The sequence below is a fragment of the Oncorhynchus mykiss genome, chromosome 20 (assembly GCF_057628025.1).
Source record: "Oncorhynchus mykiss isolate SJ-2025 chromosome 20, ASM5762802v1, whole genome shotgun sequence".
Lineage (NCBI taxonomy): Eukaryota > Metazoa > Chordata > Actinopteri > Salmoniformes > Salmonidae > Oncorhynchus > Oncorhynchus mykiss.
Window position 1 is genome coordinate 51,305,763 of NC_143041.1, and position 21,782 is coordinate 51,327,544.

Sequence of the window (21,782 nt, forward strand, 5' to 3'; positions counted from 1 at the left end):
AAGTGTTAAGTGTTATTTAATATTAGCGTATATGCGGAGCATCTATAGACGACGTGTTAGTTCAAGCTGTATGTCTAGACACCCTAAGGTTTGTATGTTAGCCAAGGAGTGCTTCGTTTGGGGAAGTCACTCAGTAAAGGGACGGGAGGGGGGATGGGGTCTGTGTTTTATGTTCACGTTTATTATTAGTACAGGTGGCATGACAAGCTCCCGCACGGCGGGACGTTTTTCTTCTGAGTTTTGTATGACAGCAACAATTTGCTCTAAAATAAGAAATGCCACATAGTGACAGAGCACAGAGTAGACCAGGTGGAATAAAGATAGTCAGCTGGAACTGTAACGGCTTCGGGCATGTGGTGAAACCAGCTAAGGTTCTCTCTCATCTTAAATCACTGGGTGCTGACATAGTGTTTCTTCAAGAAACTCATATTAAACACTCCGCTCAGGCCAAGCTACGAGTCGGCTGGATCGGTCAGATATACCAGTCTAACTTTGATGCAAAAGCGAGAAGGGTAGCAATCCTGATAAGGAAAAACATTCCGTTTGTTTACTCATCCTCGATTTCAGATCCTAATGGTCGGTATATTATTGTGGCTGGTACACTGAATTCGAAACCAGTAACCTTGGTCAATTTATATGGACCCAACTTCGATGATCCATTATTTTTTCAAAGGGTATTTAAGGACATACCAAATATCTCGGATACAAGTGTTATTGTTGGAGGGGACTGTACGTTAGATCCTCTTTTAGATAAACAGCTATCAAGGTCACTTCAACAATCAAATGCCAGTGTCTGTCTAAATACATTGATGACAAACCTTAACATTGTCGATGTTTGGAGACTGACGCACCCAACAGACAGGGATTACTCTTTCTTTTCATCAGTTCATAAATCATATTCCAGAATTGACTATTTTTTTGGACTCCAAACTAATTTCAGCAGCTGAGTCGGTTACCTATCACCCAATTCTAATTACGGACCATTCTCCTGTGTCCATGGTGCTGAAACTCGACAATATGTTGACAGGTCGGCGACCGTGGCGCTTAGACACATACCTGCTGAAAGATTAGGCTTTTTGTCAGTATTTGAAGGAGCAGATTACCTTTTTCCTCGGAACTAACGACACGGGGGATGTTGACGACTCCACCCTTTGGGAATCTCTAAAGGCTGTGATTAGAGGTTACATTATTTCTTATACATCAGAGAGGAAGAAACGCGCCAATACTAGGCTGAGAGAAATTGCAAGAGAGTTAGGGGAACAGGAGAACGTTTTTAGGACGAATTCCTCATATACAGTCCTTGAGAAGATCACAAAGTTAAAATATGAATACAATACCATCCTTTTGAAACGGGTGGGCTCTTTACTTGCTAGAACGCAACATATTTTGAACTGGGTGACAAACCACATAAATTATTAGCAAGACAGCTAAGGCATGTACAGGCATCTAGAGCTATTCACAAAATTAAAGACAAGAAGGGTAAAATAATAAATGCTTTGCGCAGTTTTACTCAGAGCTATACCAATCAAAATGCGATGCTACTGATCCACACACTATGGAACGCTTTCTCGCTGAATGTGAACTTCCTAAACTAGACAGGGGGGCAGCTGCTGCACTTGATGCAGGGATAACTTCAGAGGAAATTAACACAGCGATAGCACAATGTCCAAACAGCAAGGCCCCTGGGCCCGATGGATATGTAATAGAATTCTATAAGAAGTACTGCGCCAGTCTATCTCCACTTATGTTGCGAATGTTTAAACAATCCAAAGAAAATGCCAAACTCCCGCAAACACTGTATGAGGCTACAATAGCACTGATCTTGAAAAAAAGATAGAGATTCCATGGAGATGTCGTCTTATCGCCCCGTGTCGCTACTCCCCATAGAAAACAAGATGTTGACAAAGATATTGGCAAACCGATTGAAAACATATATTTCTGACATCATACACCCTGACCAGACAGGTTTTATCCCGGGCCGACATATATACTACAATTTGAGACGCCTTTTCAACATAATGTATCACGATCATAAGGTTGAGGCAGTTGTAATAGCTCTTGATGCAGAGAAGGCGTTTGACCGGATTGAGTGGAAGTATATGATGTCGGTTCTGGAGCACTTCGGGTTCGGAAAGGAATTTATTAATTGGATAAGAATTATTTATGCACACCCAATGGCGTCCGTGGTAACCAATCAAGAAATTTTGCAGTCAGTCCGCTTGTTCAAGGGGTGCCGACAGGGGTGCCCTATTTCGCCTGCTCTCTTCGCTATAGCCATGGAACCCCTTGCTACTCGCATTCGGGCATGTGCCGATATAGCTTCTGTTAAAATAAAGGACACACAGCACAAAATGTCCCTATATGCAGACGATGTTCTTTTGTTTTTGTCCAAGCCTAAAACTTCTATTCCACCCTTACTTAACTTGATAAACACATTTGGCTCCTTCCCTGGCTACAAGATAAACTGGCAAAAAAGTGAGTTGATGCCAATATGGATGTGGTGGATATGCAATTTCTGCAATCTACCCCGTTTAGAACAGTGATGGACAAGTTCACAAGCCTTGGCATTGTAGTGACAAGAGACCTTGATCAGCTATTGAAAGTGAATTGGGACATGAAAATATATCAGCTTAAACAAAATATAGATTTTTGGAAAACTCTGCCTATCTCCTTGGTTGGTCGTATAAACGCTATTAAAATGGTTGTCCTACCCAGGTTTCTCTACCTCTTCCAATGTCTACCCAATTTCATACCACAAAGCTATTTTAAGAAACTGGATTCAATAGTAACTCCATTTTTATGGGATAACAAGGCAGCCAGAATTTCAAAGAAGCATTTATGCAACTACAATATAGAGCGGGGCTTTGGCCTTCCTCACTTTAAACTGTATTATTGGGCTGCTAATCTGAACATTGTGTCTTTCTGGAGGGAAAGTTTACCTGCGATGAGACAGAAGGATATGCCTGCATGGCTTTTGATTGAGCAGGCCTCCTGTCAACGTTCCTCACTCCCTGCACTTGTTAATAGCCCATCATATGTGAAAAAATCCACTTATGACTCTAACCCAGTCATTTGTCATACGCTTAGGATCTGGAAACAGATTAGGTATTTCCTTAACATACCCACTGTATACATTGACAGCCCGATTTGCCTGAATCATGCTTTCCACCCCGCATTGGATGATGTGGTGTTTTCACAGTGGAGGGAGAAGGGGCTCGCAACAATTGGTAATCTATACATAGATGGTCAGTTAGCTTCATTTCAACAATTACAGGGAAAGTTCAACATGCCAACAACACATTTTTTCAGATACCTCCAAATCAGGAATTTCGTAAGGACACATATCCCACAGTATGGCATGAAGGCAAATAGTCCTACATTAGATAGCTTGATCCTTGTCAAACCCCATTCAAAAAGGTCGGTCTCTAGACTGTATGATGTGCCACAGGCCCACATAGAGGTATCCACAGACACCATTAAAATAGCTTGGAAACAAGAACTTGGGTCAGAAATCTCAAATGAGGACTGGGTAGAAGCTCTCAGGAATATAAACCACAGTTCAGTGAATGCCAGACACAACCTTGTACAGTTTAAGGTGATACACAGGTTACATTACTCAAAAGTAAAACTGCATAAAATATTCCCGGACACCTCACCACTGTGTGAGAGGTGCAAGCAGGATGAGGGGACGTTGACCCACTTATTCTGGACATGTCCTAAGTTACATGTTTACTGGGCTCTCATTTTTGATTACTTATCTAGAGCCTTTGATAGAGTTCTAGCCCCAGACCCATTGACCGCTCTGTTTGGTACAGTTGATGGGAATAACCACGAAGGGAAAGCTGTCTCTCTTTGTACTCTATTAGCCAAGAGGCTCATATTGCAATTTTGGAAACTGGAGACTGTACCTACCTTTGAAATGTGGTTATGGGATTTAGGGAATGTAATACATATGGAAAAGATTCGATACAATACCTCCAATAGAAGTCTGTTTTACAAAATATGTCAGCCGATACTGGATAAATGGTCGAGTCCCGCTTCATAACTGGGTTGACGATCTGCTGCTACTCTGTGCTGTACTCCACTCAACATTTATTTTGGGCTTAACTACACTGCTTGTAATGACTATATGCTGTCTTCTTATACATGTACCACCTAATAGGATTTTGTTTTATTTTGTGTATGTGTGAGTTAAGTTTTGTTTTGTCCTCTAAATGTGCCATCCCATTCAACAGTACAATGAATGTCATTGTTAGTATTGCTGTCTTTTTTATTCGATTTTTTATTGTAAAATAATAAACATATTTTTTTTTTAAAAGAGTACTAACTGAACCATAGATGCATATCTATATTCTCTCTGCATAACATGGCAGTGAATGAGTTACCAACAGAAGCTCTCTCACTTCTGTTTCCTCTGTATAATGTTGCCATGACATTCTCCTGTCCTCTCGTCTCCTTTTCTCTCTTCTGTTCCAGGCTGACTGCTTCTCCAATGACATCCACAAGCTGGACACCACAACCATGGCTTGGTCACTAATCAATGCAAGGGTGAGTTACCTTACATTTGAGTCTTTTAGTAGTAGACGCTCTTATCCAGAACGACTTACAGTGGGGACTGCATACATTAATGTACTTCTTCGTACTCGTCCCCCGTGGGAATTGAACCCACAACCTTGGCGTTTCAAGCGCCATGCTCTACCAACAGATTTCAATTTTTGGGCATTTCTAGTCCAGTGCAGTGGTCTTATTGAGCAAATATAACAGCGGCCTTTCACCATCCGTTGGGAGACTAGAAGCACTAAAAGTCTGGGAGAGAAGATTATACACAGCACAAAACTTTAGGAACACCTTTAGCCAATAGAACAGCCTCAATTTGTCGGGGCATGGACTCAAGATGTCGAAAGCATTCCACAGGGATGCTTCGTTTTTTACCCTGACCCTACCCTGTCGTGTTTTAGTTTTCACCCTGACCCTACCGTGTTTTAGTTTTCACCCTGACCCTACCCTGTAGTGTTTTAGTTTTCACCCTGACCCTACCCTATAGTGTTTTAGTTTTCACCCTGACCCTACCGTGTTTTAGTTTTCACCCTGACCCTACCCTGTAGTGTTTTAGTTTTCACCCTGACCCTACCCTGTAGTGTTTTAGTTTTCACCCTGACCCTACCGTGTTTTAGTTTTCACCCTGACCCTACCCTGTAGTGTTTTAGTTTTCACCCTGACCCTACCCTGTAGTGTTTTAGTTTTCACCCTGACCCTACCCTGTAGTGTTTTAGTTTTCACCCTGACCCTACCCTGTAGTGTTTTAGTTTTCACCCTGACCCTACCGTGTTTTAGTTTTCACCCTGACCCTACCCTGTAGTGTTTTAGTTTTCACCCTGACCCTACCCTATAGTGTTTTAGTTTTCACCCTGACCCTACCGTGTTTAGTTTTCACCCTGACCCTACCCTGTAGTGTTTTAGTTTTTACCCTGACCCTACCCTGTAGTGTTTTAGTTTTCACCCTGACCCTACCGTGTTTTAGTTTTCACCCTGACCCTACCCTGTAGTGTTTTAGTTTTCACCCTGACCCTACCCTGTTGTGTTTCAGTTTTCACCCTGACCCTACCCTGTAGTGTTTTAGTTTTCACCCTGACCCTACCCTGTAGTGTTTTAGTTTTCACCCTGACCCTACCCTATAGTGTTTTAGTTTTCACCCTGACCCTACCCTACCCCATCTCTCTACCTGGGCAGAGCCCTCCATCTCTCTGCCTGTTCAGAGCCCTCAATCTCTCTACCTGGGCAGAGCCCTCCATCTCTCTACCTGGGCAGAGCCCTCCATCTCTCTGCCTGGTCAGAGCCCTCCATCTTTCTACCTGGGCAGAGCCCTCCATCTCTCTACCTGGGCAGAGCCCTCCATCTCTCTACCTGGTCAGAGCCCTCCATCTCTCTACCTGGTCAGAGCCCTCCATCTCTCTACCTGGGCAGAGCCCTCCATCTCTCTATCTGGTAAGAGCCCTCCATCTCTCTGCCTAGGTAGAGTCCTCCATCTCTCTACCTGGGCAGAGTCCTCCATCTCTCTACCTGGGCAGAGTCCTCCATCTCTCTACCTGGGCAGAGTCCTCCATCTCTCTACCTGGGCAGAGCCCTCCATCTCTCTGCCTGGGCAGAGCCCTCCATCTCTCTACCTGGTCAGAGCCCTCAATCTCTCTACCTGGGCAGAGCCCTCCATCTCTCTACCTGGTCAGAGCCCTCCATCTCTCTACCTGGTCAGAGCCCTCCATCTCTCTACCTGGTCAGAGCCCTCCATCTCTCTACCTGGGCAGAGCCCTCCATCTCTCTATCTGGTAAGAGCCCTCCATCTCTCTGCCTAGGTAGAGTCCTCCATCTCTCTACCTGGGCAGAGTCCTCCATCTCTCTACCTGGGCAGAGTCCTCCATCTCTCTACCTGGGCAGAGTCCTCCATCTCTCTACCTGGGCAGAGCCCTCCATCTCTCTGCCTGGGCAGAGCCCTCCATCTCTCTACCTGGTCAGAACCCTCCATCTCTCTACCTGGGCAGAGCCCTCAATCTCTCTACCTGGGCAGAGCCCTCCATCTCTCTACCTGGTCAGAGCCCTCCATCTCTCTACCTGGTCAGAGCCCTCCATCTCTCTACCTGGTCAGAGCCCTCCATCTCTCTACCTGGTCAGAGCCCTCCATCTCTCTACCTGGGCAGAGCCCTCCAGAAGGCCAATACATAGTGTTTGACTCTTCCCATCCACTCCACCCTGAATTCCAGCTCCTTCCCTCTGGACACAGACTACCTAGGTAAAAAAAATAGGGCCAAGTTCTCTTTTCTTCCGAATGCTATTCTGCAACTTAACAAATGTTGGACTAATTGCACTTAGCACTTGCACTATGAATTTGCAGTTATCCTGCCTATTGCCTTGTAAATGTCCTTTGCTATTTATTGTACATGTTTAGATGTTGAGAGATGAATTGCCTCTTTGAGGACATTAAAGTTTTCTGAATCTGAAATCGTGCCACTATGATCACCAACCCTCTCCCCCTCTCCCAACTCCTCTCCCCAGGGTTCTCCTGTCACCATCATCACCAACCCTCTCCCCCTCTCCCAACTCCTCTCCCCAGGGTTCTCATGCCACCATCATCACCAACCCTCTCCACCTCTCCCAACTCCTCTCCCCAGGGTTCTCATGCCACCATCATCACCAACCCTCTCCACCTCTCCCAACTCCTCTCCCCAGGGTTCTCATGCCACCATCATCACCAACCTTCTCCCAACTCCTCTCCCCAGGGTTCTCCTGCCATCATCATCACCAACCCTCTCCACCACTCCCAACTCCTCTCCCCAGGGTACTCCTGCAACCATCATCACCAACCCTCTCCCAACTCCTCTCCCCAGGGTACTCCTGCAACCATCATCACCAACCCTCTCCAGCTCTCCCAACTCCTCTCCCCAGTGTACTCCTGCCATCATCATCACCAACCCTCTCCCAACTCCTCTCCCCAGGGTACTCCTGCAACCATCATCACCAACCCTCTCCAGCTCTCCCAACTCCTCTCCCCAGGGTACTCCTGCAACCATCATCACCAACCCTCTCCACCTCTCCCAACTCCTCTCCCCAGTGTACTCCTGCCATCATCATCACCAACCCTCTCCCAACACCTCTCCCCAGGGTACTCCTGCCATCATCATCACCAACCCTCTCCCAACTCCTCTCCCCAGGGTACTCCTGCCATCATCATCACCATCCCTCCCCCAACTCCTCTCCCCAGGGTACTCCTGCCATCATCATCACCATCCCTCCCCCAACTCCTCTCCCCAGGGTACTCCTGCAACCATCATCACCAACCCTCTCCCCCTCTCCCAACTCCTCTCCCCAGGGTACTCCTGCCATCATCATCACCAACCCTCTCCCAACTCCTCTCCCCAGGGTACTCCTGCCATCATCATCACCAACCCTCTCCCAACTTCTCTCCCCAGGGTACTCCTGCCATCATCATCACCAACCCTCTCCCAACTTCTCTCCCCAGGGTACTCCTCCCATCATCATCACCAACCCTCTCCCAACTTCTCTCCCCAGGGTACTCCTGCCACTATCATCACCAACCCTCTCCCCCTCTCCCAACTCCTCTCCCCAGTGTACTCCTGCCATCATCATCACCAACCCTGTCCCAACTCCTCTCCCCAGTGTACTCCTGCCACTATCATCACCAACCCTCTCCCCCTCTCCCAACTCCTCTCCCCAGTGTACTCCTGTCACTATCATCACCAACCCTCTCCCAACTCCTTCCCAGGGTACTCCTGCCATCATCATCACCAACCCTCTCCCAACTCCTCTCCCCAGTGTACTCCTGCCACTATCATCACCAACCCTCTCCCCCTCTCTCAACTCCTCTCCCCAGTGTACTCCTGCCACCATCATCACCTCCCCCTCCCCCTCTCCTAACTCCTCTCCCCAGTGTACTCCTGCCACCATCATCACCAACCCTCTCCCAACTCCTCTCCCCAGTGTACTCCTGCCACCATCATCACCAACCCTCTCCCCCTCTCTCAACTCCTCTCCCCAGTGTACTCCTGCCACTATCATCACCAACCCTCTCCCCCTCTCCCCAGTGTACTCCTGCCACTATCATCACCAACCCTCTCCCCCTCTCCCAACTCCTCTCCCCAGTGTACTCCTGTCACTATCATCACCAACCCTCTCCCAACTCCTCTCCCCAGTGTACTCCTGTCACTATCATCACCAACCCTCTCCCAACTCCTTCCCAGGGTACTCCTGCCACCATCACCACCACCCCCTCCCCCTCTCCTAACTCCTCTTCCCAGGGTACTCCTGCCACCATCATCACCAACCCTCTCCCCCTCTCTCAACTCCTCTCCCCAGGGTACTCCTGCCATTATCATCACCAACCCTCTCCCAACTCCTCTCCCCAGTGTACTCCTGTCACTATCATCACCAACCCTCTCCCAACTCCTTCCCAGGGTACTCCTGCCACCATCATCACCAACCCTCTCCCCCTCTCTCAACTCCTCTCCCCAGGGTACTCCTGCCATTATCATCACCAACCCTCTCCCAACTCCTCTCCCCAGTGTACTCCTGTCACTATCATCACCAACCCTCTCCCAACTCCTTCCCAGGGTACTCCTGCCACCATCATCACCACCCCCTCCCCCTCTCCTAACTCCTCTCCCCAGGGTACTCCTGCCACCATCATCACCAACCCTCTCCCCCTCTCTCAACTCCTCTCCCAAGGGTACTCCTGCCTTCATCATCACCAACCCTCTCTCAACTCCTCTCCCCAGGGTTCTCCTGTCACCATCATCACCAACCCTCTCCCCCTCTCTCAACTCCTCTCCCCAGGGTACTCCTGTCACCATCATCACCAACCCTCTCCCCCTCTCTCAACTCCTCTCCCCAGGGTACTCCTGCCACCATCATCACCACCCCCTCCCCCTCTCCTAACTCCTCTCCCCAGGGTACTCCTGCCACCATCATCACCAACCCTCTCCCCCTCTCTCAACTCCTCTCCCAAGGGTACTCCTGCCATCATCATCACCAACCCTCTCTCAACTCCTCTCCCCAGGGTTCTCCTGTCACCATCATCACCAACCCTCTCCCCCTCTCTCAACTCCTCTCCCCAGGGTACTCCTGTCACCATCATCACCAACCCTCTCCCCCTCTCTCAACTCCTCTCCCCAGGGTACTCCTGCCACCATCATCACCAACCCTCTCCCCCTCTCTCAACTCCTCTCCCCAGGGTACTCCTGCCACCATCATCACCACCCCCTCCCCCTCTCCTAACTCCTCTCCCCAGGGTACTCCTGCCATTATCATCACCATACCTCTCCTAACTCCTCTCCCCAGGGTACTCCTGCCACCATCATCACCAACCCTCTCCCCCTCTCCCAACTCCTCCCCAGGGTACTCCTGCCACTATCATCACCAACCCTCTCCCAACTCCTCTCCCCAGTGTACTCCTGTCACCATCATCACCAACCCTCTCCCCCTCTCTCAACTCCTCTCCCCAGGGTACTCCTGCCACCATCATCACCAACCCTCTCCCCCTCTCTCAACTCCTCTCCCCAGGGTACTCCTGTCACTATCATCACCAACCCTCTCCCAACTCCTTCCCAGGGTACTCCTGCCACTATCATCACCAACCCTCTCCCAACTCCTTCCCAGGGTACTCCTGCCACTATCATCACCAACCCTCTCCCATCCCCCCCCCCCCAGGGTACTCCTGCCACCATCATCACCACCCCCTCCCCCTCTCCTAATTCCTCTTCCCAGGGTACTCCTGCCACCATCATCACCAACCCTCTCCCCCTCTCTCAACTCTTCTCCCCAGGGTACTCCTGCCACTATCATCACCAACCCTCTCCCAACTCCTCTCCCCAGTGTACTCCTGTCACTATCATCACCAACCCTCTCCCAACTCCTTCCCAGGGTACTCCTGCCACGATCATCACCAACCCTCTCCCCCTCTCCAAATCCCCCCCCCCCCCCCCAGGGTACTCCTGCCACCATCATCACCACCCCCTCCCCCTCTCCTAACTCCTCTCCCCAGGGTACTCCTGCCACCATCATCACCAACCCTCTCCCCCTCTCTCAACTCCTCTCCCCAGGGTACTCCTGCCATTATCATCACCAACCCTCTCCCAACTCCTTTCCCCAGGGTACTCCTGCCATCATCATCACCAACCCTCTCTCAACTCCTCTCCCCAGGGTTCTCCTGTCACCATCATCACCAACCCTCTCCCCCTCTCTCAACTCCTCTCCCCAGGGTACTCCTGTCACCATCATCACCAACCCTCTCCCCCTCTCTCAACTCCTCTCCCCAGGGTACTCCTGCCACCATCATCACCAACCCTCTCCCCCTCTCTCAACTCCTCTCCCCAGGGTACTCCTGCCACCATCATCACCACCCCCTCCCCCTCTCCTAACTCCTCTCCCCAGGGTACTCCTGCCATTATCATCACCATACCTCTCCTAACTCCTCTCCCCAGGGTACTCCTGCCACCATCATCACCAACCCTCTCCCCCTCTCTCAACTCCTCTCCCCGGGGTACTCCTGCCACCATCATCACCAACCCTCTCCCCCTCTCCCAACTCCTCCCCAGGGTACTCCTGCCATCATCATCACCAACCCTATCCCAACTCCTCCCCAGGGTACTCCTGCCATCATCATCACCAACCCTCTCCCAACTCCTCTCCCCAGGGTACTCCTGCCACTCTGCTACCTTCTCCTCTCTGCTCTCCTCTCTGTTTCCGCTCCCCTCTTTATCTCTCCTCTCCCCTTTTCTTTCTCTCTCTCTCCTCTTTAGGCTCATTAGAGAGACTTCCACTCTGCCACCATTGTTACCACTAAGTCTCTCCTCCCCTCTCTCCTCTTCTCTCTGTTCTCTCTAGGGTACTCCATCACCACTAAGTCTCTCCTCCCCTCTCTTCTCTTCTCTCTGTTCTCTCTAGGGTACTCCATCACCACTAAGTCTCTCCTCCCCTCTCTCCTCTTCTCTCTGTTCTTTCTAGGGTACTCCATCACCACTAAGTCTCTCCTCTCTCTCCTTTCCTGTCTTCTCTCTGTACTCTCAGGGTACTCCATCACCACTAAGTCTCTCCTCCCCTCTCTCCTCTTCTCTCTGTTCTCTCTAGGGAACTCCATCACCACTAAGTCTCTCCTCCCCTCTCTCCTCTTCTCTCTGTACTCTCAGGGAACTCTATCACCACTAAGTATCTCCTCCCCTTTCTCCTCTTCTCTCTGTTCTTTCTAGGGTACTCCATCACCACTAAGTCTCTCCTCTCTCTCCTTTCCTGTCTTCTCTCTGTTCTCTCTAGGGTACTCCATCACCACTAAGTCTCTCCTCCCCTCTCTCCTCTTCTCTCTGTTCTCTCTAGGGAACTCCATCACCACTAAGTCTCTCCTCCCCTCTCTCCTCTTCTCTCTGTACTCTCAGGGAACTCCATCACCACTAAGTCTCTCCTCCACTCTCTCCTCTTCTCTCTGTACTCTCAGGGAACTCCATCACCACTAAGTCTCTCCTCCCCTCTCTCCTCTTCTCTCTGTTCTCTATAGGGAACTCCATCACCACTAAGTCTCTCCTCCACTCTCTCCTCTTCTCTCTGTTCTCTCTAGGGAACTCCATCACCACTAAGTCTCTCCTCCCCTCTCTCTTCTCTCAGGGTACTCCATCACCACTAAGTCTCTCCTCCCCTTTCTCCTCTTCTCTCTGTTCTTTCTAGGGTACTCCATCACCACTAAGTCTCTCCTCTCTCTCCTTTCCTGTCTTCTCTCTGTACTCTCAGGGAACTCCATCACCACTAAGTCTCTCCTCCCCTCTCTACTCTTCTCTCTCTTCTCTCAGGGTACTCCATCACCACTAAGTCTCTCCTCCCCTCTCTACTCTTCTCTCTCTTCTCTCAGGGTACTCCATCACCACTAAGTCTCTCCTCCCCTCTCTCCTCTTCTCTCTCTTCTCTTCTCTCTCTTCTCTCAGGGTACTCCAGCTCGTTGGAGGGACTTCCACTCTGCCACCATCGTTGGCACTAAGATGTTTGTGTTTGGAGGCAGAGCAGATCGCTTCGGTCCGTTCCACTCTAATAATGAGATCTACTGCAACAAGATAAAGGTGTTTGATACAGAGACCAACAGCTGGCTGAACACTGCTACTGCTCAGCTCCCACCAGAGGGACGACGTAGCCACTCAGCCTGTAAGAGACAGACAGACACAGCGTAATGGCACACACAAACACCCGTTGCATTTTTCAACCCTTTACCTTGTATTGTAGTTTAATGGCAGTGTTGAATAAAAGGCTCACGTCAATGCATTCATTATAGGAAAACTGTCTGAATTCAAATGTTCCATCTTTCTTTTCTGTAATTATGTTCTGTTGACTGCGGTTCTCTTCTCTGTGACCTTTCAGTCTCCCTGTCACATGGGGGGTGTCTTTAGGACCCCACTGTTCCTGTTGGGGTGTCTTTAGGACCCCACTGTTCCTGTTGGTGTGTCTTCAGGACCCCACTGTTCATGTTGGGGTGTCTTTAGGACCCCACTGTTCCTGTTGGGGTGTCTTTAGGACCCCACTGTTCCTGTCGGGGTGTCTTTAGGACCCCACTGTTCCTGTTGGTGTGTCTTCAGGACCCCACTGTTCCTGTTGGGGTGTCTTTAGGACCCCACTGTTCCTGTTGGAGTGTCTTTAGGGCCCCACTGTTCCTGTCGGGGTGTCTTTAGGACCCCACTGTTCCTGTCGGGGTGTCTTTAGGACCCCACTGTTCCTGTTGGGGTGTCTTTAGGACCCCACTGTTCCTGTCGGGGTGTCTTTAGGACCCCACTGTTCCTGTCGGGGTGTCTTTAGGACCCCACTGTTCCTGTCGGTGTGTCTTTAGGGCTCTTCCTTTGTTACTCACCATATGATTTATTATTTTTCTAAAACAAAAAGACAGATCTCCTAAATGGTCATGTTCTATTCATTTTCCTTTCTCTCCTCCAGTTTCCTGTAACGGGGAGCTGTATATATTCGGGGGCTACAACGCTCGTCTGGACCGACACTTCAACGACCTTTGGAAGTTCAACCCAGGTGATAAACCGTAAAAAAAAAAAAATTGTGAGGTTTGGTAGGACAGACAGGGGGCTAGTGTTGGGTTGGTAGGACAGACAGGGGGCTAGTGTTGGGTTGGTAGGACAGACAGGGGGCTAGTGTTGGGTTGGTAGGACAGACAGGGAGCTAGTGTTGGGTTGGTAGGACAGGCAGGGAGTTAGTGTTGGGTTGGTAGGACAGACAGGGAGCTAGTGTTGGGTTGGGTTGGTAGGACAGGCAGGGAGCTAGTGTTGGGTTGGGTTGGTAGGACAGACAGGGAGCTAGTGTTGGGTTGGTAGGACAGACAGGGAGCTAGTGCTGGTTTGACAGGGCAGGGATGGAGCTGGTGTTGGTTTGACAGAACAGGGCAGGGATGGAGCTGGTGTTGGTTTGACAGGACAGGGATGGAGCTGGTGTTAGTTTGACAGGACAGGGATGGAGCTGGTGTTGGTTTGACTGGACAGGGATGGAGCTGGTGTTGGTTTGACAGGACAGGGATGGAGCTGGTGTTGGTTTGACAGGACAGGGATGGAGCTGGTGTTGGTTTGACAGGACAGGGATGGAGCTGGTGTTGGTTTGACAGGACAGGGATGGAGCTGGTGTTGGTTTGACAGGACAGGCCCCAGTATTTTGGCCCATTCCTCCATGCAGATCTCCTCTAGAGCAGTGATGTTTTGGGGCTGTTGCTGGGCAACACAGACTTTCAACTCCCTCCAAAGATTTTCTATGGGGTTGAGATCTAGAGACTGGCTAGGCAACTCCAGGACCTTGAAATGCTTCTTACGAAGCCACTCCTTCGTTGCCCGGGCGGTGTGTTTGGGATCATTGTCATGCTGAAAGACCCAGCCACGTTTCATCTTCAATGCCCTTGCTGATGGAAGGAGGTTTTCACTCAAAATCTCACGATACATGGCCCCATTCATTCTTTCCTTTACACGGATCAGTCGTCCTGGTCCCTTTGCAGAAAAACAGCCCCAAAGCATGATGTTTCCACCCCCATGCTTCACAGTAGGTATGGTGTTCTTTGGATGCAACTCAGCATTCTTTGTCCTCCAAACACTACGAGTTGAGTTTTTACCAAAAATTATATTTTGGTTTCATCTGACCATATGACATTCTCCCAATCTTCTTCTGGATCATCCAAATGCTCTCTAGCAAACTTCAGACGGGCCTGGACATGTACTGGCTTAAGCAGGGGGACACGTCTGGCACTGCAGGATTTGAGTCCCTGGCGGCATAGTGTGTTACTGATGGAAGGCTTTGTTACTTTGGTCCCAGCTCTCTGCAGGTCATTCACTAGGCCTCCCCTTGTGGTTCTGGGGTTTTTGCTCACCGTTCTTGTGATCATTTTGACCCCACGGGGTGAGATCTTGCGTGGAGCCCCAGATCGAGGGAGATGATCAGTGGTCTTGTATGTCTTCCATTTCCTAATAATTGCTCCCACATTTGATTTCTTCAAACCAAGTTGCTTACCTATTGCAGATTCAGTCTTCCCAGCCTGGTGCAGGTCTACAATGTTGTTTCTGGTGTCCTTTGACAGCTCTTTGGTCTTGGCCATAGTGGAGTTTGGAGTGTGACTGTTTGAGGTTGTGGACAGGTGTCTTTTATACTGATTACAAGTTCAAACAGGTGCCATTAATACAGGTAACGAGGTGAGGACAGAGGAGCCTATTAAAGAAGAAGTTACAGGTCTGTGAGAGCCAGCAATCTTGCTTGTTTGTAGGTGACCAAATACTTATTTTCCATCATAATTTGCAAATAAATAAATAAAAAATAAATTCATTTTCTGGATTTTTTTTCTCATTTTGTCTGTCATAGTTGAAATGTACCTATGATGAAAATTACAGGCCTCTCTCATCTTTTTAAGTGGGAGAACTTGCACAATTGGTGGCTGACTAAATACTTTTTTGCCCCATTGTATTTTTACATTTACATAGAATATAGCTGTAGATGTTTCATTCAGACCCACCTCCCACTGAAATGGCATGGTGTAGTGGATATACAAGGTTTTACTATACATGCCTACACATGATTGTGTATGTTTGTCTGAGTGTTTAAATGTATTTGTTTGTGTGCGTGTGTTTTGTGTGTGCTTGTGCGTGAACACATGTCCTCCAGAGACGTTTTCGTGGAAGAAGGTAGAGCCGCAGGGTAAAGGTCCGTGCCCCAGGAGGAGACAGTGCTGTTGCATGGTGGGAGATCGGATCATCCTGTTTGGAGGAACCAGGTAAGAGGGTGTAGTGTTGAGTACACATTGTAGTAGTAGTTAGCAGTAGTAGTTGGTGGTAGTAGTAGTTAGCAGTAGTTAGTAGGACACGTAGTAGTAGTGTTTAGGACATGTAGTAGTAGTGTTTAGGACACGTAGTGGTAGTGTTTAGGACACGTAGTGGTAGTGTTTAGGACACGTAGTAGTAGTGTTTAGGACATGTGGTGTTTAGGACACGTAGTAGTAGTGTTTAGGACATGTAGTAGTAGTGTTTAGGACACGTAGTATTAGTGTTTAGGACTTGTAGTGTTTAGTGCACTTCGTACTAGAAGTAGTAGTGTTTAGGACAGGTAGTAGTAGTGTTTAGTACATGTAGTGTTTAGTACACTTAGTAGTAGAAGTAGTATTAGTGTTTAGGACACGTAGTATTAGTGTTTAAGACACGTAGTATTAGTGTTTAGTACACTTAGTAGTAGTAGTAGTGTTTAGTACACTTAGTAGTAGAAGTAGTAGTAGTGTTTAGTACACGTAGTATTAGTGTTTAGTACATGTAGTGTTTAGTACACATAGTAGTGTTTATTACACATAGGAGTAGTGTGTAGTAGTAGTGTTTAGTACACTTAGTAGTAGTAGTAGTAGTAGTAGTGTTTAGTACACATAGTAGTGTTTATTACATGTAGGGGTAGTGTGTAGTAGTAGTGTTTAGTACACTTAGTAGTAGTAGTGTTTAGTACACTTAGTAGTAGAAGTAGTAGTAGTGTTTAGTACATGTAGTGTTTAGTACACATAGTAGTGTTTATTACACGTAGGAGTAGTGTGCAGTAGTAGTGTTTAGTACACTTAGTAGTAGTAGTAGTGTTTAGTACACATAGTAGTGTTTATTACATGTAGGAGTAGTGTGTAGTAGTAGTGGTTAGTCCACTTAGTAGTAGTAGTAGTGTTTAGTACACTTGGTAGTAGTAGTGTTTAGTACACTTAGTAGTAGAAGTAGTAGTAGTGTTTAGTACACTTAGTAGTAGTAGTGTTTAGTACACTTAGTAGTAGTAGTGTTTAGTACACTTAGTAGTAGTAGTAGTAGTAGTAGTGTTTAGTACACTTAGTAGTAGAAGTAGTAGTATTGTTTTGTACGCTTAGTAGTAGTAGTAGTAGTAGTGTTTAGTACACTTACTAGTAGCAGTGTTTAGTACACTTAGTAGTAGTAGTAGTGTTTATTACACTTAGTAGTAGTAGTAGTAGTAGTAGTGTTTAGTACACATAGTATTAGTAGTAGTGTTTAGTACACATAGTATTGGTAGTAGTGTTTAGTACACTTAGTAGTAGTAGTTGTAGTGTTTTAGTAAACTTGGTAGTAGTAGTAGTTGTAGTGTTTAGTACACTTAGTAGTAGTAGTAGTAGTGTTTAGTATGATAGTAATTTAGTTCAGTTATCTTTGTTGGCCATCTTGAAGCATATGGGGACAGCAGACTGTAATAGGGAGAGATTGAATATGTCCGTAAACACATCAGACAGCTGGTCTGAGCATACTCTGATGGCGCGGCTAGAGATGCCATCTGGGCCAGCAACCTCGCGATGTACCCGTTTAAATGTCTTACTCACGTCGGCCACCGACGCGGTAGTGGGCCGCATCGGTGGCACTGCCTTAAAGCGGGCAACGAAGGTGTTTAGTTTGTCTGGACGTCGGCTGATTTTCTTTTTGTAGTCTTTGATTGTCTGTAGACTCCGCCACATCTCGTGTCTGAGCCGTTGAATTGTGATTCCACTTTGTCCCTATACTGACATGTCGCTTGTTTGATTGCCTTGCGGAGGGAATAACTACACTGTTTGTATTCGCCCATATTCTCCGTCATCTATCCATGGTTAAATGAGGTGGTTCGCGCTTTCAGCTTTGCACGAATGCCGCCATCTATCCACAGTTTTTGGTTAGGATAGGTTTAATAGTAAAACTAGGTACAGAATCTCCTATGCACTTTCTTATAAACTCACTCACCGAATCAGCGTATAAATCTATATTATTCTCTGAGGCTGCCCGGAACATGTCCCAGTCCGCGTGATCAAAACAATCTTGAAGTGTGGATTCCAATTGGTCTGACCAGCGTTGAGTGGTTCTTGTCACGGGTACATCCTGTTTGAGTTTCTGCCTATAGGAGGGGAAAAGCAAAATGGAGTTGTGGTCAGATTTGCCGAACAGAGGGCGGGGTAGGGCCTTGTATGCATCAAGGAAGTTAGAGTAAATGTCCTTAAGGCCCCAGCCTCAAGGGCTCCATGTCTGGGGCAGCAGTGTGAGAGCCAGCCCATGTCCAGAACAGCAGTGTAACTAACATGTCTCCTTTCCACAGCCCATGTCCAAAACAGCAGTGTAACTAACATGTTGTCTCCTTTCCACAGCCCATGTCCAGAACAGCAGTGTAACTAACATGTTGTCTCCTTTCCACAGCCCATGTCCAGAACAGCAGTGTAACTAACATGTTGTCTCCTTTCCACAGCCCATGTCCAGAACAGGGGATGGGAGATGAGTTTAACCTCATGGATCATTCTGACCTCTACATACTAGACTTCAGTAAGTATCCCCTCTCTCGTTCTCACGCTCACTCACTCTCTCTCACTCTCTCTTTCAATTCAAAGGTCTTTATTATTTATTTATTTTTAACTTAACCTTTATTTAACTAGGCAAGTCAGTTAAGAACAATGATGGCCTACCAAAAGGCATCCTGTGGGGTTGGGGGCTGGGATAAAAATATAGGACAAAACACATCACGACAAGAAAATTAATGAAAAGCATACCCATAACATGATTCAGCCATGCTTGAAAATATGAAGTGGTACTCAGTGGTGCCTTTCAAATCAAATTGTATTTGTTACATGCGCAGAATACAGTGAAATGTTTACTTCAAAGCCCTTAACCAACAATGCAGTTTTAAGAAAATAAGAATAACAAATAATTAAATAGCAGCCGTAAATAACAATAGCTGGGCTATATACAGGGGTACCAGTACAGAGTCAATGTGCGGGGGCACCATTGTTGAGATAATTGAGGTAATATCTACATGTAGGTAGAGTTATTAAGGTGACAATGCATTGATAATAACAGAGAGTAGCAGCAGCGTGGGGGAGGGTAATGCAAATAGTCTGGGAAGCCATTTGATTAGTTGTTCAGGAGTCTTATACAGTGGGGCAAAAAAGTATTTAGTCAGCCACCAATTGTGCAAGTTCTCCCACTTAAAAATATGAGAGGCCTGTAATTTTCATCTAGGTACACTTCCACTATGACAGACAAAATGAGAAGAAAAAAAATCCAGAAAATCACATTGTAGGATTTTTTATTATTTTATTTGCAAATTATGGTGGAAAATAAGTATTTGGTCAATAACAAAAGTTTATCTAAAAAATACACCTGTATTTTTGTAGTGACTGGGTTTTTTTTTTTTGTAGTGACTGGGTATATTGATATACCATCCAAAGTGTAATTAATACAGGTGAAGTCTTAGCCAAATAAATTTCAACTCAGTTTTTTACAATTCCTGACATTTAATCCTAGTAAAAATTCCCTGTCTTAGGTCAGGTAGGATCACCACTTTATTTTAAGAATGTGTAATGTCAGAATAATAGTGGAGAGAATGATTTATTTCAGCTTTTATTTCTTTCATCACATTCCCAGTGGGTCAGACGTTTACATACACTCAATTAGTATTTGGTAGCATTGCCTTTAAATTGTTTAACTTGGGTCAAACGTTTCGGGTAGCCTTCCACAAGCTTCCCACAATAAGTTGGGTGAATTTTTTTCCCATTCCTCCTGACAGAGCTGGTGTAACTGAGTCAGGTTTGTAGGCCTCCTTGCTCGCACACGCTTTTTCAGTTCTGCCCACAAATTTTCTATGGGATTGAGGTTTGTGATGGCCACTCCAATACCTTGACTTTGTTGTCCTTAAGCCATTTTGCCACAACTTTGGAAGTATGCTTGAGGTCATTGTCCATTTAGAAGACCTAAGCTTTAACTTCCTGACTGATGTTGCTTCAATATATCAGAGCAGCTCACAGATTACTGCACCTGTACACCATCCATAATTTAGCCCAAACAACTAACTGTATTTTATTTATTTATTTTGCTCCTTTGCACCCTATTATTTTTATTTCTACTTTGCACATTCTTCCACTGCAAATCTACCATTCCAGTGTTTTACTTGCTATATTGTATTTACTTTTCCACCATGGCCTTTTTTTTGCCTTTACCTCCCTTATCTCACCTCATTTGCACACATCGTATATAGACTTGTTTCTACTGTATTATTGACTGTATGTTTGTTTTACTCCATGTGTAACTCTGTGTTGTTGTATGTGTCGAACTGCTATGCTTTATCTTGGCCAGGTCGCAATTGTAAATGAGAACTTGTTCTCAACTTGCCTACCTGGTTAAATAAAGGTGAAATAAAAAATAAATAAATATCCACATAATTTTCCCTCCTCATGATGCCATTTCTTTTGTGAAGTGCACCAGTCCCTCCTGCAGCAAAGCACCCCTCATAACATGATGCTGCCACCCCCATGCTTCACAGTTGGGATGGTGTTCTTCGGTGTGGAAGCCTCCCCCTTTTTCTTCCAAACATAACTTTGGTCATTATGGCCAAACAGTTCTATTTTTGTTGTAATCAGAAAATGTCCATAATACACTCTTTACAAAACATTAATTACTCCTGCTCTTTGCATGACAGACTGGCCAGGTGAATCCAGGTGAAAGCTATGATCCCTTATTGATGTCACTTGCTAAATCCACTTCAATCGGTGAAGATGGAGGTGGAGGAGACAGGTTAAATAAGGATTTATTAGCCTTGAGACAAGTGAGACATGGATTGTGTATGTGTGTCATTCAGAGGGTGAATGGGCAAGACAAAATATTTAAGTGCTTTTGAACAGGGTATGGTAGTAGTTGCCAGCTGCACCGGTTTGAGTCAAGAACTGCAACCCTGCTCGGTTTTTCACGCTCAACAGTTCCCCGGGTGTATCAAGAATAGTCCACCACCCAAAGGACATCTAGCCACCTTGACACAACTGTGGGAAGCATTGGAGTCAACATAGGCCAGAATCCCCGTGTGAACTCTTTCGACAACTTTTGGAGTCCATGTCCCAACGAATTAAGGCTGTTCTTATGGCAACTCAATATTTGTGTTAATGTTTGGAACACTCAGTTTATATCTGCAGTTATAGTGGAAGGATAGTGTTTCACAGTATTACTTACCTGCCCGTGTTGTAATTGGCTGTGATATTGGCCTGTTGATTTCTCCCACCGGAGCGAGAGAACAGTTCTTGACTGTTTGTTGTTGTCCAGTGTAAATCTATTGTTTTTTTTCTTATTTTTTGTATATATTTCAATCTCTTTTTCCATTTATTAATTAAATTAACCTTCCGTCAACCCGCCTCACCCTATGTGATACGGATCTGCTATTTCTAGACCTTATAGAACCTACATCAGAAGCTAACCAGCTAATTAGCTATTGAGTCATTGTTAGCCACTGCTAGGGGCCTTTACCTTTAGCTCAGTCTGCACAGCGCGATATCAACCCTGAGCATATCGGACTGCTTTTCTCCACTCGGCTACACAGCTGATGCCTCCCGGACTCTTCACTAACACGACTAGAAGCCACTACATCACCGGATTCCTGCCGTAAGCTCTGGACCTTTGCATCGGATCATCGCAGCTAGCTGCTACCGATTTGCTATAGTGGCTAACTCCCTTGTCTCGAAGCTAGCATCAGTTAGCCGCGAGCCAGGCGCATCTCCTGACTAGCAAACAAAATGACTCCAGCTACAACACCTATTTTGCCAATTGGCTTGGACCCTTTGTCGACACGGATCCATCACGGCTGGTCTATCGGCGTAATTCCATCCGATGTGCCCTCAACCGGCACTTGCCGGACGTCGGTGAAGACGCTTCTGCTATGCCCGGCCTGCTAACTTTACGGACGCCCTGTTTCCCGCTTGCTAGCGTAGTAATAAGTACCTAACGGCTTCCCTGTTTCATCTATTG

General features: G+C 46.8%; 1 protein-coding gene across 8 annotated transcripts in view; it reads left to right on the top strand.

Moving 5' to 3' along the window:
* Positions 1 to 21,782, top strand: part of klhdc3 (kelch domain containing 3) — a 70,234-nt gene that overhangs the window by 33,273 nt on the left and 15,179 nt on the right. For 6 of the 8 annotated variants that reach the window (XM_090211968.1, XM_036956450.2, XM_090211970.1 and 3 more), the window contains 5 exons: positions 4,477 to 4,548; positions 12,477 to 12,690; positions 13,471 to 13,557; positions 15,676 to 15,784; positions 18,247 to 18,320. In XM_090211968.1, the coding sequence (XP_090068094.1) occupies positions 4,477 to 4,548; positions 12,477 to 12,690; positions 13,471 to 13,557; positions 15,676 to 15,784; positions 18,247 to 18,320 (556 nt within the window). Of the gene's footprint in view, positions 1 to 4,476; positions 4,549 to 11,391; positions 12,691 to 13,470; positions 13,558 to 15,675; positions 15,785 to 18,053; positions 18,097 to 18,246; positions 18,321 to 21,782 lie in introns of those variants that run through there. The other 2 variants (XM_036956453.2, XR_016489259.1) reach the window with 2 other exon arrangements.